General features: G+C 38.2%; 1 protein-coding gene across 1 annotated transcript in view; it reads right to left on the bottom strand.

Moving 5' to 3' along the window:
- Positions 1-16,658, bottom strand: part of LOC108677127 (potassium/sodium hyperpolarization-activated cyclic nucleotide-gated channel 1) — a 112,731-nt gene that overhangs the window by 25,749 nt on the left and 70,324 nt on the right. The window contains exons 3-4 of the mRNA XM_047881695.1: positions 9,803-10,969; positions 758-898 (exon numbers count right to left, since the gene is read on the bottom strand). Of these exons, the coding sequence (XP_047737651.1) occupies positions 758-898; positions 9,803-10,969 (1,308 nt within the window). The remainder of the gene's footprint in view (positions 1-757; positions 899-9,802; positions 10,970-16,658) is intronic.

Here is a 16,658-nt window from a genome sequence, read left to right as displayed (position 1 = left end):
ATGGTCGATTTTAGCAAAGCAATAAATCGTATGAATGGTCGATTTTATGACAGCAATAAATCGTTTGAACGATCGACTTTATGACATCAATAAATCGTATGAATGGTCGATTTTACGACAGCAATAATCGTATGAGTGGTGTGTGGATATAAGTGCATATACGAGGTGAACATATAGTAGCCTAGTTAAATGTTCATATTATTTACCAGTAAATTTGTTCACTCTATGATGTGGCCTAGTTTCCTCTGCAAAACCATATGCATCAACTTAAGTATGTATAACATCAACTTAAGTATAGCTGTGTAGCATTAAACACAATATCTTCTGTATAACATGAAATTCAACCTCTGGAGTGTAAAATTAATACATCTACTTTAGTATAACATTAATACAGCATGCAGCGTTTTGTTTCAACCATTTTTTGTACTATTATTTCCGTAGCCCTAATATAAGAGAACCTATTCGCGTTGTGGGATAATGATTGGGCACCGTGAGGCACTATATGAAGTTACTAATGGCTATACTGTCACTACCTGACAGTGCAGATGGCATTACTGTCTCTCACCTGGCAGTGCATATAACATTACCGTCACTTACCTGGCAGTGCATATAACATTACTGTCACTCACCTGGCAGTGCATATAACATTACTGTCACTCACCAGGCAGTGCATATAACATTACTGTCACCCACCTGGCACTGCATATAACATTACTGTCACCCACCTGGCAGTGCAGATAACATTACTGTCACTGACCAGGCAGGCCGCTGACAGCTCGCTCCTCGTCAGAACACTTCTGTGTCAGCCACAAGTAGTCGAACCATTTGATGACCTTCCCCTGTAGGTGCTGCGGCACCCGCCTCATGCGCATGTATGTCTTCACGCCGTCCAGCTTCGCTGCAATCAGGATTTAGTTTTTAATAATCGTTAGGTTTTTAATTTTTTAATCGTATTTTTTAATCATTAAAGTTTTAATAATTATATTAGTTTTTAACAATCATTAAAGCCTCTCAAGTTAGCTGTAAGCGAAACAAATCGTCATTTAATATTACAACAATCAATAAAGACGTACTACTTCGCTGCAATCAAATCATGTGATATTTATATTATTTTTAAATAATAATTAAAGCCTTTCATGTTAGCTGTAAGTGAAACTAATCGTCATTTAACATATTTAATATTACAACAACCGTTAAATTCGTCTAGCTTCGCTGCAATAAAACCATATCATGATTTTCATATAATTTTTTAATAACCATTAAAGCTTTGTAAGTTAGTTGTAAGCGAAACAAATCATCATTTATTCATTACATCAATCATTAAAGTCGTTCAGCTTCGCTGCAATTAAATTTCATCGTGATTTGTATATTATTATTAATAGTAATCTTTGGAGTTGTTCAGGTTGGTTGTAAGCGAAAGATTTAAAAAATTTTACGTATTATTTATTATAGTTGTCCTTACAGGCGTCAGGCTTTAATGAAATAACATATATTATAATTTACGTATGATTTTAAATTGTAACTATTGAAGCCGTCCAGATTGGCTGCAATTGACATAATTTAGATACACACTTTGTGTAATGATTATGTTGTGTAGAAAATAATAAAGAAATTTGTAAGCATATTTTTAATCAAAGTATTGTACGTATTTTTTATTCAGAGTTTCAGAGAGTATAGTCTGAAATTTCAAAGAGTATTCAAATTTTCATTAAATTTACGATGTTCAGTTACTTAAGAACACATAAAATGAATGAATTATTTGGGTGCCTCCGTAAAAATTATCTAGGCAATGACATTTCTATATTAAATAAAATGAGACTAGAATTGAAAGTTAGGACATTAAAAAAAATCGAAGTAATTTTTATTTTTATCAACTCATTTTCTGCTATTTTTGTTTGTTTGTTATATTAATGAGGATACCTTTCAGTATATTCATGGTCTTAGAAATCAATATAAAATTAATTTGTAATGACGAAGTTACCGGCATTACTGTATTTCAAACCAACCTTGACAAATTCATATGAAGTCTTTTTACTTTTACAGTCGCGGCTACATTCGCTGCTAAGAAATTATTCATGCAACTCTCTTCACAGCCTCCACATACACAGCCTCGGTAATTGATAACGAGAAATAAAGAGCTGTGACATTCTTTCGTTATTTAATTGCAATATCCATCTTCCCAGCATGCCTGGTAAATTATATTGTTCTTATCGACCGCCGTGCATCTCAACTTTTTCCTCCGTTAAAAAAAATCCTCGTGAGCTGGAGTAGTGGATCGCCGAGACTGGAAAGTAGAGGTAAAAATGCCCATCTCTTTAGCATACAAATGGCCATCGCATTTTACGCCGAAGAAAAAGTCCCGGATGATAAAAATCCGCAAAGGACGCCAATTGCAAAGTTCCTGAGAGACGCGCGGGCCACGCGATGGCGTCGTGGGCTGGAGAAGAGGAGAAGGTCTTGCCTGAATAACAAACATGCATTGAAATTGGTTTGGTAATTTAAGGATATGTTTTGGTTTTAGTGGTTATTTAGACTTATAATCTGAACTGTAACATTTTTCGACAGCGACTGGTGCGACAGCGCGGTGCCCGTATCGTTTGGTTAGGTTTGAGAATTTAAAGTATAATGTTTGAAAATTTCTCATCTAATATCGTCTTGCAATATTGTAATATTGATTATTTTACCGTGATGATTTGCTGACTGAAATGAAATTTCCTTCATTTAGTCTGAACAAATCGTTTGCTGTTTGGTAATAAATATAACGAATGCTTGAAAAAACAAAATTATCTAAGCCCGCATACTACAACTCAGTTCATGTCGATGTCTCAAGAACAATCATCAAGTAATCCTGCCAGTGCAAGTTTTTTTGCAAGTTTTAAATTCATCCTAGGGTTTTTCATCTGAATTTCTATGTAAAATTTGCATTAAATGAAAAATATTAACTCAATCGTAAAATTTAGATTAAAAAATATAAATGGAGAATGAATTCACGATTTAATGAGTGAAGTTTAGAGTCTATAAATAATTATACAGGGCGAGTCAATATGCGCTTCTGGCGTTAAAATATCTAAGGTCGTTGAGAAATCTTGAAGCTCTGAAATATTTATAAACTCTATAACATATAAGAGATTTAACATATCTACTATCTTCAAATATCCAAAAGATTTGAAACATCGAACTGCTTTTAAAACATTTAAAAGCTAACGACAGCCTCGCCATTAGCGCTGTCACAGTCTGGCGGACGCCTGGGCTGTGCTCTGAACAACGCTGAGAACGACAAAAATGGCAAAAATTTACGTCTGCAACTTTATTATAAATTCATAAAAGAGAATAAATTAAAGGTTTCGAAAACGTGCTAATTAAACTGCAAAAAAATATTTAATTCATCAAAATTCATCACGTTGGTTGATAGACTAGTAGCTTAGCTATCGAGAACTCGGGATTTGTAGTCCCCCGCAAACTGCGGTACAATTGGAGCTCAGAACGTGGGGATCAAAGAGCTCAGAACGAGGGGCGCAAAGAAGTCAGCACAATTTCACAACAAAGTTGCCATTTTCTTAGATTTGAATTACACCCGTGTTGCCATCCATTAAAATCAGCTTAACAAAGTTTTAAATAACTCTGTTTGCTGTCGCTGTAACATTTCTTAGAACAGTTTTTCATTACTCGCGGCTTTGAACATTCCACTATTACTCACGGCTCAGAACAGCCTCCTTTTGTCGTGGCTTAGAACAGCCTCCTTTGGTCGCGACAAAGAACAGCCTCCTTTGGTCGCGGCTTAGAACAGCCCCCTTTAGTCGCGGCTTAGAACAGCCTCCTTTAGTCGCGGCTAAGAACAGCCTCCTTTGGTCGCGGCTTAGAACAGCCTCCTTTAGTCGTGGCTTAGAACAGCCTCCTATATTCGTGGCTTAAAACAGCCTACTTTGATCGCGGCTTAGAACAGGCTCCTTTGGTCGCGGCTTAGAACAGGCTCCTTTAGTCGCGGCTTAGAACAGCCTCCTTTGGTCGCGGCTTAGAACAGCCTCCTTTAGTTGCGGCTATGAATAGCCTTTAATAAGTATAGAGTCTTAGAGTAGTCCTTTATTAGTCACGGCTTAGAACATCCCCATATGGCTTGGATTATTTAGCCCACTCCTTAATTACAAGTTGCTCAGTACTCCTAATCACGAGTGACTGGCACTGCCTCCATTTAAAAGGCATAACACGCTCTCGAATTATAAGTTCCTGGGACAAAATTTATTCGAAACTAATTAAAATTCTTTTCAATTATTACCTGCTGGGAGCGTCTTCCCTTAAACAGCATAGCACACTCTTCAGTCGAGTGTGGCCAGGACAGCCGCGTGGAGAGCTCGCTCCAAAATTAAAGTAATCAGTGCAGAGCCTTTAATGTGGAGAGGCTGGTGAGGCAGCGGAGAGTTGAAGCCGGAAGCGTCAATTAAGAGGAGCTAATATAGCGCTCGTTAGTGAAGCGCGTTAGTGAAGCAGCGTCCTCATTAGTGCACGTCACTTCAATATCAGCGACAACGCCTGTATTGTTGTGCTAAAAATTGACGACATTTCAGTTGATGGAGATGAGAAATATTGTGAACTTTAATTAACAGCGCGTTGGAATCTGAGTTCGAGGCTCGGGCTCGATTTAGAATACCTAATAGGCGAGAGAAATGATATGAGATTGATGAGTAAATGTGAGTGAAGGTATCAGAATACGCGATAGATGTGAGTAAATATATAGCCTCTTTATTGAGTGTCTTGGACAGTCGGTCCAAGGAAGGGAAATATTTTGGCTTCTCTATAAAAACTGATCAACATAAAAGGCTAATTTTCAACGTAAACAAAACCCAACGCAAACTGAAGGGTCGTGCACAATGGCTAGATTGACGATTACAATTAGACTGTCTTAATTGAAGCTCAATAATTGAAGGTATTCTGCGCTAACTTAACTGATAAGCTAAGTTCTTTATCTGCAGGTATGAAGTTCCAGAATATTGGCCCAGCAACAACCTCTCAATATCCCAAGAGGGTTAGCCAGATTATTTCAAGTCTAAGTTCAAAATTTATTAAGCAGTCGGTTTTATGTTCTTTGAATAAAATTTATCGCTCCCGGATGTAAAATAAATTCATTTTAAGGAATTGTTTAATAAATCTTCATTTTCTGAGCAGGAACAATGAATAATTTATGATGAGCTTAGCTATGCATTATAGGAAATTAATTAGTATTTGATTCCAGGTTGGCATATAAAAAAGTTGCTGGAAAATAAACACAAATCGAGAACTATAAATTATTATCTCTATACATATAATAGATAATTCCACCGTATAACAACGCATCGTGCACCTTATGACAGATGTTAAAAATTGCAATATTCATAAAATTGAAAATAAGAAAAACTTCTGAGCTCTACTGAAATGAGCAAAAATTTTGACTAGAAAAGATCGGAAATGATTGAAATTTTTGATCGGATATTATCGGAAATTTTGATTGATAATTGCTGAAATTTCGAGTAAAGTTTGGAGGATTATATAAGAAGGAGAAGTAAACGTGTAATCGATCATTTGAAGGCATGAACGCCAGAAGTTAATGTCTAATCCGTGTTGCCTGTGGACCATATGTCTTTTTACCTTATTGTAAATCAAAATAAGATTAGAGAGTCCACACACTCATCTATTGAATGGCCCCCAGTAAAACAGTGAAAATATTCAACAAAAATTCAAGATGCCATGAGACCGAAAAAATATATAAACCAAGAAAAAAAAACAGGAAATCCAAGAAAAAGAATGAAGTTAAGAGAAACAAAAAGATCAAGAAGAAAAGGGAAGGCCATGAAGAAAGAGGAAGGCGAAGAAGAAAGTGGAAAGTCAAGAAGAGGGAGGCTGACAAAAAAGAAGGTCAAAAAAACAGAGGAAAGGCTGCTCGATTTGCCACCTAAGTTCGTTAGTGAATTGCAAAGCCATTCGATTGGAAGAACCTAACTGCTTTACGAGCTCTGGGCATGCAGGATTGCCTGGAAGAAACCGCTGCAAATGTCCACTGCAGTGCTATTCAGAGACTGCATTTGCATGCATGATTCGAGGGCCCATACAGAAACGGTCTGAGTTTCGCCGTAGAGCTCGAAACTTGAAGCTGGAAATAATTCGGGAAGTTAGTTTCTGATAGTTTACCACGAGACTAGAGGATATATTGCATAAAGACTGCCTAGAGTGTCTGAGCAGATTTGTACTCAATAGCAGTATAAATTGCTGGGAAACTTTTTGATCTTTAATCTGAACGATCTGGTCCGTGAATGACAACGATCTGGTCCGTGAATGACAAGTTTAGGTCCGTGAATGGCAACGATCTGGTGCGTGAATGACAACGATCTGGTCCGTGAATGACAAATTTAGGTCCGTGAATGGCAACGATCTGGTTCGTGAATGAGAACGTTCTGGTCCGTGATTAGCAACGGCAAAATTCAGGTCAAATAAAGGCAACATGAACGCGTGACAAAGCTCAAAACGGAAATAAGTAGAAAACATACAATAGTGAATCGTGAAATGAAATCAAAATAATATATTTATGAATTCGTTATTTAACAGCTATTTCACACGATGAAGGCCAATTTTTTGCGACTATCACGAGAAACCATGACATTTGACATTTCTGAGCTTGATTATCAACGGAATTGGAAATGACATATATTCGAGAACTGTTCCAATTCCTGTTCGTTTTTAATAATCACGATCGACACTCTGATATATAAATATGAAAAAGTAATTAACGAAGAGCGTAGAAGTAGTCGGATTAACTGAAGTTCCCCCCTCGAAACTAATCACAGAGAATATGAAGAAATAAGTTATCAGAACTAATTAAAGATTAATCAATGCAGATGTCATGCTATTAATTTGAACGCGCTTCTGACTGGGACACATTCTCGTGGATTAATGCCAATCGCTTCGACGTTGAGGCTTAATTGTTGGATATTTGCTTAAATCCCGTAATTTTTTATTAGGGATTATAAAGCATTATGGAGGATTGACAGCACATGCTTTTAATTAATAAATAATTAATTAATTAATAATTAATAAAGCATAAAGTAATATTTACGGCAATTTTTCATTCCGGAACAGAAAAAAATTCCATGCAATATTACAAATAAAATATTTTTTTCTTGTAGGTTATCGTCTGAATGAAAAGGGAACTGTAATTATAAATGGAATATATATTATATTTAGAATATTGACCATGCATCAATATTTATTTATTTCAGAATTGCATTTAAATTCAAGTTCAGGGCGAATTAACGGATTTTGTATAACTTTTTTCAATTGAATTTATATCACTTGTTTGCTTAAATCGCAAATTAACTAAGAATTTAAAAGCAAAGAAAAGTCCACAAAAATTCATATCTTTATAGAAAACGTTTCGGAGACCAGCTCCATCGTCAGTTCGTAGATTCTAGAATCACAAATCAGAAGTCACAAATTAGTACATTGAAAGCACAGAAAAAAATTTAAAACCTAAATTTACAAGTAATAGACGGAGCAAAAAAACTATCTATTAACAATTTCAAGGGGATAGGAGCTAGCAGCTGAATTCAAACTGGGCCTAAGTTTAAAGATGTACAGCGATTCTAAAATGCGCAAATCGGAAGTCCCGGAGTCCCGTCACTTGACACATGAAAAAGTAGAGTTACCCTGAAAATATCTTTCCGGAAACAACAGCTTCAAACTGGGCTCTAAGAATATGCGTGTAGTGTCTGGGTCGTTCACTATAAAATATTTAGGCTATTTCATATTTCTGACAAATTTGTTTTTAAATTTTGTACAACTAATGCAGTTGTTTAGTTTAATTACATTTTTGCGCAAACTGTAGTCAACGCTGCATGTACTCAGCATAAAATATCTAAACAGAGAAGCAGGAATGCTGCTCCTGCATTATGTTATGATAAACATATGTTTTATTTTAAATTGCTTCGTCTCTAAATTTCGAGGTTCAGCCACACTCTACTTTGGAGGCACCGCAGCAACTGAATTGTTAGCACCATTTTATTCGCTTTGCGTCGTTCAAAATTAAACCTGAAATGAGAATAATTCGGCATTTTCCATAGTCTTATATTTATTGTTTGCTGATTTGTACCTTGATGCATTCAGAATGAATAAATTTGTGTTTGAATTTTGAAAAATCAAATTTTGAGTGAGACAAAAAATAAAAGAATTTTCGCCATCTTTGTTAGTAATGCAGCAACGAGTGACTTCACTTGGGCAAGAGGAAGCTACGACAAAGGCATGGAAAATGAAGGCATTGCATTCTTCTTCGTTAGGAACGTCGTTATGAACTTTGTTAGCAAGATCAAAAGTTTTGGAATGTAAGTGTAGGGTTGTTAGCGTTATGAAGGCAGTGAAGCCTGGCGGTTTGATGACCATGAAGGCTAGCGTTATGATGGTAGTGAAGGCCAACGTTTTGAGGGAAGAGAAGGCCGATGTTACGATGGCAGTGAATGCCAGCGTCAAAAAGGCTATGAAGGCCAGCATTATGAAGGCAGTGAAGGCCAGCGTTACGAAGGCAGTGAAGGCCAGCGTTATGAAGGCCAGCGTTACGAAGGCAGTGATGGCCAGCGTCATAAAGGCAGTGAAGGCCAGCGTTATGAAGGCAGTGAAGGCCAGCGTTACGAAGGCAGTGAAGGCCAGCGTTATGAAGGCCAGCGTTACGAAGGCAGTGAAGGCCAGCGTCATAAAGGTAGTGAAGGCCAGCGTTATGAAGGCCAGCGTTATGAAGGCAATGAAGGCCGGGCTTATAATGGCGGTGAAGGCAAGTGTTATGAAGGCAGTGAAAGCCAGCGTTATGAAGGCAATGAAGGCCGGCGTTATAATGGCAGTGAAGGCCAGCGTTACGAAGGCGGTGAAGGCCAGCGTTATGAAGGCAACGAAGGCCTGCATTATGAAGGCAATGAAGGCCAGCGTTATTAGTAAATGAAGGCCGGTGTTGCGATGGCGGTGAAAGCCAGTGATATGAAAACTGCAGAGGCCAGTGTTATGAAGGCAGCGAAGGCCAGCGCTATGATGGTAGTGAAGGCCAGCGTTATGAAGGCCAGCGTTATGAAGGCAATGAAGGCCGGGCTTATAATGGCGGTGAAGGCTAGTGTTATGAAGGCAGTGAAGGCTGTCCTAAAACTCAATTGATGATTAATCGCCTCTGAAGAGAAACCGCCGTGAACATCAATTCATTATTTATGATTCGCTTGTCAGGTTAAACCAAGCCAACGTGAATATTAATCATAATTGGCTAGTTAGTTAAATAAAACATTATGCCAACGTAATATGATGCTAAATTAAACATCATGCCATGGTAATATGATGCTAAATTAAACATCATGCCATGGTAATATGATGCTAAATTAAATATCATGTCATATTAATATGATGAGCCCAGATAGTGGCTGACGCTTGCTGTCACTGAAAAAAATTTCTCAAGAAATGCACCTGCGATAATGAAATGAAAATATGTGATACAAATTGAATGTATATGCGTATAATTTATATTCTAGAAAAATGAAAACTAAGACAATATTTTTAAGAATTTTGAACCAACAACTGAGTTCGCATAATTGACAATAATTATGATTTTGAATTGGAGATCGAAAACTTCCCTGAGAACCCCAAAAAACGAATGAAGCGAAATACGATCATAACGAATGATTGTTCAACTGTGTTTGTCGTGGTCTAAGTCGTAAAAATTTCTTTGAACAACCATTCTACAAGCAATTTACTCGCCAGAAATTTAAATTGAATTAAAATATAAATTCAGTAATTAAGTTAAAAAGCTCACCTTGAAACTCTTTCCTGGCGGCCGACACATTAGTGACTATGTTGGCGACGTGACCAAGCACCGTGGCGAAGAGCAGCAGCCCGAACATGAGCTCGAAGTTCTGGAAGATGTAGCCGCACTTTGATTCAGGCTTACGTAGGTCCCCGATGGTGGTCAGGGCCAGGGTGCACCAGTAAAAAGATTTGAGGTAAGCCAGCATCACGTCATTGTCAGCGTTGACGACGTGTGTTGTGTTATGGTGGCTCGCAGGGTGTGGATGTGTTTCGTTGGGTGATGTGGAGTTTGGTTCGGATATCCATAAATGGAAGATGCTGTCGCAGTCGGTCTTTTTGGCAATGATGTAGAACACGCAAGCGTTCCAGTGGAACGTCACTAGGAGGTAATGAATCAATATGATCGAGCGGAACAAGTTCGGAGAGTTCGTATGTCGCTCCGTTCTGTCTAAGAAATGCCAAAACTTGTATATTTTCACTAGACGGAAGCATCTTAGAATTGACATAAATTTTAGAGAAAGATATAAGAAGTCTAAGGGTAACAAGCATAAACAATCTATATAAAAAGTTGTTGAATTCATATAATGCGTTCTTAACTTCTTCGAGTCTGTTTGTAAGACTCCGTCTTCTAAATACCCAGTGCGGAAATGAAAACAAATATCTAGAACATATATAAAGTCGGCAAAATAGTCGAAGCCGAACCATATAAGCATAGTATCATCATTGATTTCTTGGAAGGCAAATCTGTACATCATAACCCACAAATTGTAGAGGAAGGCTAACGATACAACAACGGACCAATAATAGCAAAGTCTCCCCGCTGGGTCGAAAACAAAGCTCACATTCCGTACTCTAGTTTTCTCTGAGCTTCCCGTGCTGGTCTCCCACTTATCGCTTTTAAATCGACTTCTAATGTCCTTTCTTCTCGCATCTCTCGTTCTTCTGCTCTCGTCGGTCTCGGACGCGATACGCGTTCTGTTCACGTACGAAGACGAGAAAGAGTCTCGGGAAAAACGTTTTCGACTGCCGACGCTAATTTTCGACGAGACGATGTCGAGTAGAGACTGACGTGAGACTGACGTGCTTCTGAGCACCTCGCTAGTCGGCGGGGGAGACTGAAGGCCGGAGTTGAGGTGTGAACCAGAGAGGCTGATACGGCGGGATGTGATGATCCCTGAGGAAGGGGACATTAGAATTAATTTTATTATTAATTAATATACATTAAATTAATATTGTATTGTATTGCTATTCGTTGTTAATATCGAAGATAATGATTTTATTGATTATGGATTGTGGTAGTGATTGAGATCTTGTTCTTAATGATTGAGAGCTCGATGTTTTTATATCAAAAGATCATTATTTTTAAATAAATGTGTCTCATTTAGATGAATATGATGATAACTGCGGGCCAATGCACAACGAACGTTAGGAATACTGCTATTATGTTGAAACTGCTGTTATTGATTGTGCTAATATCAATTATTGATAATATTATTGTTAACTGTCGATAGTGTTGTTCAGTGGTTGCCAAGAGAGTTGTTATTGTTATAGTCGATGGTGCTGTTATTGATTGCCGATTGTTATTGACTGTCGAAATTAATTTAATATTGACTGTCCTTAATTGTTTATCGAACTGTTATTGATTTTCTATAATGCCGATAGAGAGATGGTAGTTATTAAAAATAAATTCTTTGGAATTAACTGGGCCTACCAATATATGAGAAGAATACGGTAGAATAAGCAATATTCAAGCACTATATGTCTGAGAACGTTGTTATTATCTAAATTAACAAGAAAACATTTCTGCAAATATCAGAGGTTAACGCGGAGCATCCACAGAAATAGCATACAAAATACTTTAGCGAACCTCACAGTAATATAGACACTTAAATATTTTTGACTTTACAGTGATATAGACGCTTAAATATGGTGTGAGACGTCACAGTAATATAGACGTTTAAATATGATGTGTGACGTCACTGTAATATAGACGATAAAATATGGTGTGTGACGTCACTGTAATATAGACGTTTAAATATGGTGTGTGACGTCACTGTAATATAGACGATAAAATATGATGTGTGACGTCACAGTAATATAGACGTTTAAATATTGTGTGTGACATCACAGTTATATAGACGATAAATATGATGTTAGACGTCACAGTTATATAGACGATAAAATATGATGTGTGACGTCACAGTAATATAGACGTTTAAATATGGTGTGTGACGTCACAGTAATATAGACGATTAAATATGGTGTGTGACGTCACAGTAATATAGACGATTAAATATGGTGTTTGACGTCACCATGAGGTCGCGCATGTGGTGGCAGCGTTTGTTGTTTTAAGGTCATTGAAATGCATCGTGCTACCAGACGTATAAAAGAGGGGTAAGAGACAACAGGCTTACACATTTTTGATAATATATCTTGTGTATGATATGCAATATAACTGCTGAGCAGCTTCCATTATTCCGAGCCGTGAACAAACTGATGCGAGATTACCAACGGTTCGAGATAAAAACAGGCTTTAATTGCGAACATGCACTGTTGAAATGTACCCGAGGTTGACGCTCGCGTCCTACAAAATGACTTCTTCGACACATCTCACGACATTCGGGCTCCATATGTCCGTTTATTTCTGGCATTCATTTCAGGATATCTCCAGTCCGGAAACGGAGGTCATATCAACGATTGTTATACTGAAAATTAATTTCCGGCGTTAAGCAATCGTTTAAAGGCTCGGTTATGAACGAGTGTAAAAACAGCATTGCTTCAATAGAAGCTCATCAGCGCTTCGATGATTTTGTTCCTCGCATGACTCAAAACCGGGAATTTTTCACCAAAAATTGTAGAGTCGAGGTCGAAACCTGGTAAAAAAATTGCACAGCGAAGAGCCAGAACCACTCTTGAGAGGCCCATATTTTCACGGCAGTGATAAATCCGGTCTTTATTTTCTGGCTGTGAATAATGCCGGAGACCCAGAGATTCTGGGCGATAGAATTTCCGGCGATACAGGGCCACAAAATGACCAGAAATTCCACTGAATTGCTGAAAATGAACGGTCATAAATCCAGGGTCACAATAGGAGCCGGACAATGCAGATCTATATTTAAATTCATAATAAAATATAAAACAATCGTGAATTGTGAAATTTTTCGGTGCGAATTGAGATAAAAGATCGCTAATTTAGGTACTTATAGTACAGAAATTGTACATATCTTACAGTTTGCGCATTATATACAGCCAACAATCCATTTAATACTTAATTATATATTTTTGACTATTTTTCATCCACATGGTTGACACCGAGCACCTGAACTTCGATCAGAATGTATATGAGACAAATCCGTAGGCATAAATCAATCGTGGAACTAGACGAAAGTCGGTAAAAATAACAGATATTCTAGAGAGGCCTACAGGTATAGACCTACCCCGACAAGTTCATGGCGCCAGTGAGAGAAATCTCGAGTCTCGAGACGGACTTTTATTGCCTCGCCAGTCGTAGCAGCCGAGCTTTATTTTCCAGAGTGTGAAAATGAAATGAATTTGTCATGTGAAAATCGTACGTGATTCGAAGTGTCCAATTTGTACGTCAATCATGTGTCAGAGGAGATTTCTACTGTACAAATAAAATGAATAAATTTCTCCTGTACAAATAAAATGAATAAATTTCTCCTGTACAAATAAAAATATTTGTTCATGAGATTTCTTCTGTCCAAATAAAATAATGCACCGGATTTCCGAACGTCATTTTAGAAAATATATAATGACAATAAAATACAATTTGAAATTAAATTTCGGCAACATAAAAATACACTATGATACAGTCTCATTTGGGAGGACACGAACGATAAACTTTAATATGAATTCTAAAAGTTAATAGGCCGTTAGGTTATGTATAATTAAAATCTAAAATAAAATCTGAAGTTGCCAGGAGCTCCGCACGAATTCGGCGCTCCGTTAAACATATATTCATAAATTCATTCGTCCCAAAAATATGCTTAAATTTCGAATATTTTAAAATTTTAAATTTAAAATATGCTTATTAACTACAACTTTGAACGGTAACTATTAAATTTACCTTACAACGTTTTAACTAATAACTTTGAATTGTAAAATAGCAAAAATGTTAAACCTGTAACATTATATCATTAACTTATAACCTTAAATTTTTTGTTTTACTTCTATAACTTTTATAAATAAAGAATCTCAAAATCAGACTTGGCATCGTTCAGTGGCAGTATTTCAAAGCTTTTGTTTGCCGCGCTCCACCATGCAGGCACAGGCTCTGATTCGCTGCGTAACTTCAGACGATCGTTGGAAGCGCTTCCGTCATCCTGAGGACGGTTGTATTGTTTGGGCGGTCTATGCGCGGCCAATGGACGACTTAAAGACGGCCGTCCATATCACGGTAAAAGTTTCTGAGTGGGAGACAAGTGCCTGCCTTCACAGTCCTGAGGACGGATTTATTGTTTGCGCGGCCTATGCGCGGCCAATGGACGACTTAAAGACGGCCGTCCATAACACGGTAAAATTTCTGACTGGGAGACGAGTTTCTGCCTCCGCAGTGCTGAGGACGGTTTTATTGTTTGGGCGGCCTATGTGCGGCCAATGGACGAGTTAAAGACGGCCGTCCATAACACGGTAAAAGTTGCTGACTGGGAGACGAGTGACTGCCTCCGCAGTGCAGGGCTGACTCAGGCATCCGTAAAATATATTCAAGAGGAAAGTCGAAGTTCTATCAAAGGTTTCGTGCATTGCTGGAGAATAAAGCTTACAATGTAGCACATCGATGAGGCTGGTACTATATAGGCGCTTCTGTTACCACTAGTCTTAAAAATAATAAGAATGTTTGTCTGTATCTTGCTTTTTTAAGTTTTAACAGCACCGTTTATGATGCAGACAAAGCTCCTTTTCAGACCAATGAATCTCGTTTCTGCAAAATTTCATTCAATATTAAGTAAAACATATTAGTTAGGAAGGTGCAAACCAGCTACAATGGTTAGAGTCGCGACGCTACATGCATCATTAAAACAGGCATCGAAAAACTATTATAAGCGATTTTTAAAATACATCTTGCTTATTATTTCGCACGCGTAAAGATTAGTACAAATGTGAAGAGTGAGATACCTACTATGAAAATCGCTCCCGTGTGCGTTAAATTCAGAAATATACACTGTATTTACATGTGTTTTGTGCGCGCGTTCTTTATTTTTATTAAATTTTTTTATGATCCGTCACTCACGGCGGACCACACCGGGCCCGCAGAATAAAATATAAATATAAATAATTTAACCGGTCTAAATATATCGAAAAATAACTGAATTATTCCACCCACCCAGAATTTCGGTGAGCGTCGAAGTTTACAATAACCGAAGCTTAAAATAATAATTCCTATACGAAGAGGGGAAAAATCATGAAAAAGTTTTTTATGATTGATGCTTCCTTTAATTACTCGCATTATTTGTTCACAATAAAACGAGACTAATCGGTAATTTCCGTCACAAAGCCGAGTTTATAATTTGATAACATTTTCAATTGTTAGGGGAGAAGTTGAATCGAAGTTCAACAAGTTTAAAACCCTCGGTGTTAGAAGTTTTAATTTGTTGTGTCCGACCAGTAATTGCGACTTGAGCCTCTGCGTCTACTATAATAAACTTATATACTCGTTTTTTATGAACTTATAAGATCTAAAAGATCGAAACGCCCGCAAAAAAAAAACTTTCATCAGTTGCTTTTATGCATGCAAATTCTAGAAAGTAACTCAGGCTCGTATGATTAACGTCTATAAATACTTCATTTCATGTATGTGGAATTTTAGAGTTTTCTCATGTCTTAAAATTAGAAGAACAATAATGAATCATGAAATTTTTTAATAGTCTTCTCAAAAAATGATTTATTGTAGCGGCAGTTTCATTGTGTATTTTATACTGTGACTTTTCTCATTCCTGAGATAAAATAACGATATCTGAGAAAGGCCATGCTTATGGCTTTTAACAATATATTAGCAGCATTCAACAATTGTTGAATGCTCTTTTAGGCTGCACAGACTGAGCCATCAAGCGGCGGGCTATTGTGGGGCGGAGAAGCGAGATCTCTGCTCACATGGTCGACATAACTGCTGCTTTCCGGCCCTTGGACTGCCGTGGTGTTATATGTAAAAGCTGGCACTGCAGGGGCAGCTGGCACTGTGCAGGCAGCTGGCACTGTAAAGGCAGCTGGCACCGTGAAGGCAGCTGGCACTGTGAAGGCAGCTGGCACTGTGAAGGCAGCTGGCACCGTGAAGGCAGCTGGCACTGTGAAGGCAGCTGGCACTGTGAAGGCAGCTGGCACCGTGAAGGCAGCTGGCACTGTGAAGGCAGCTGGCACTGTGAAGGCCGCTGGCACTGTGAAGGCAGCTGGCACTGTGAAGGCAGCTGGCACTGTAAAGGCAGTTGGCACTGCAAGGGCAGCGGCCACTGCCAGGGCAGCGGCCACTGCAAGGGCAGCTGGCACTGCAAGGACAGCAGGCCGCCGTCAAGTAAGCTGCGTCACATCAGGCCATTTACAGCAGTTTTTCCAGCCAAAAACCGGCTCTGCAGTTCGCGTCAGACAAAAACAGCAGCTGTGAACAAAATATTTTGATCGACGGCAATTAGAGTGGCGCCTTAGCGGCATCTGGCGCTGCACCTGACGCGTATTTAATGAATTATGAGCGCCTAACTTGCCCTGCCGCTCAATGCGAAGAAGGAACGGTAATGCTGCGCAAGAAAGAACGGTAATGCTGCGCAAGAAAGAACGGTAATGCTGCGCAAGAAAGAACGGTAATGCTGCGCAAGAAAGAACGGTAATGCTGCGCAAGAAAGAACGGTAATGCT

Source organism: Hyalella azteca, unplaced genomic scaffold (assembly GCF_000764305.2).
Source record: "Hyalella azteca isolate HAZT.00-mixed unplaced genomic scaffold, Hazt_2.0.2 contig8626, whole genome shotgun sequence".
Taxonomy (NCBI): domain Eukaryota; kingdom Metazoa; phylum Arthropoda; class Malacostraca; order Amphipoda; family Hyalellidae; genus Hyalella; species Hyalella azteca.
This window is presented reverse-complemented; position numbering and strand designations above follow the sequence as displayed.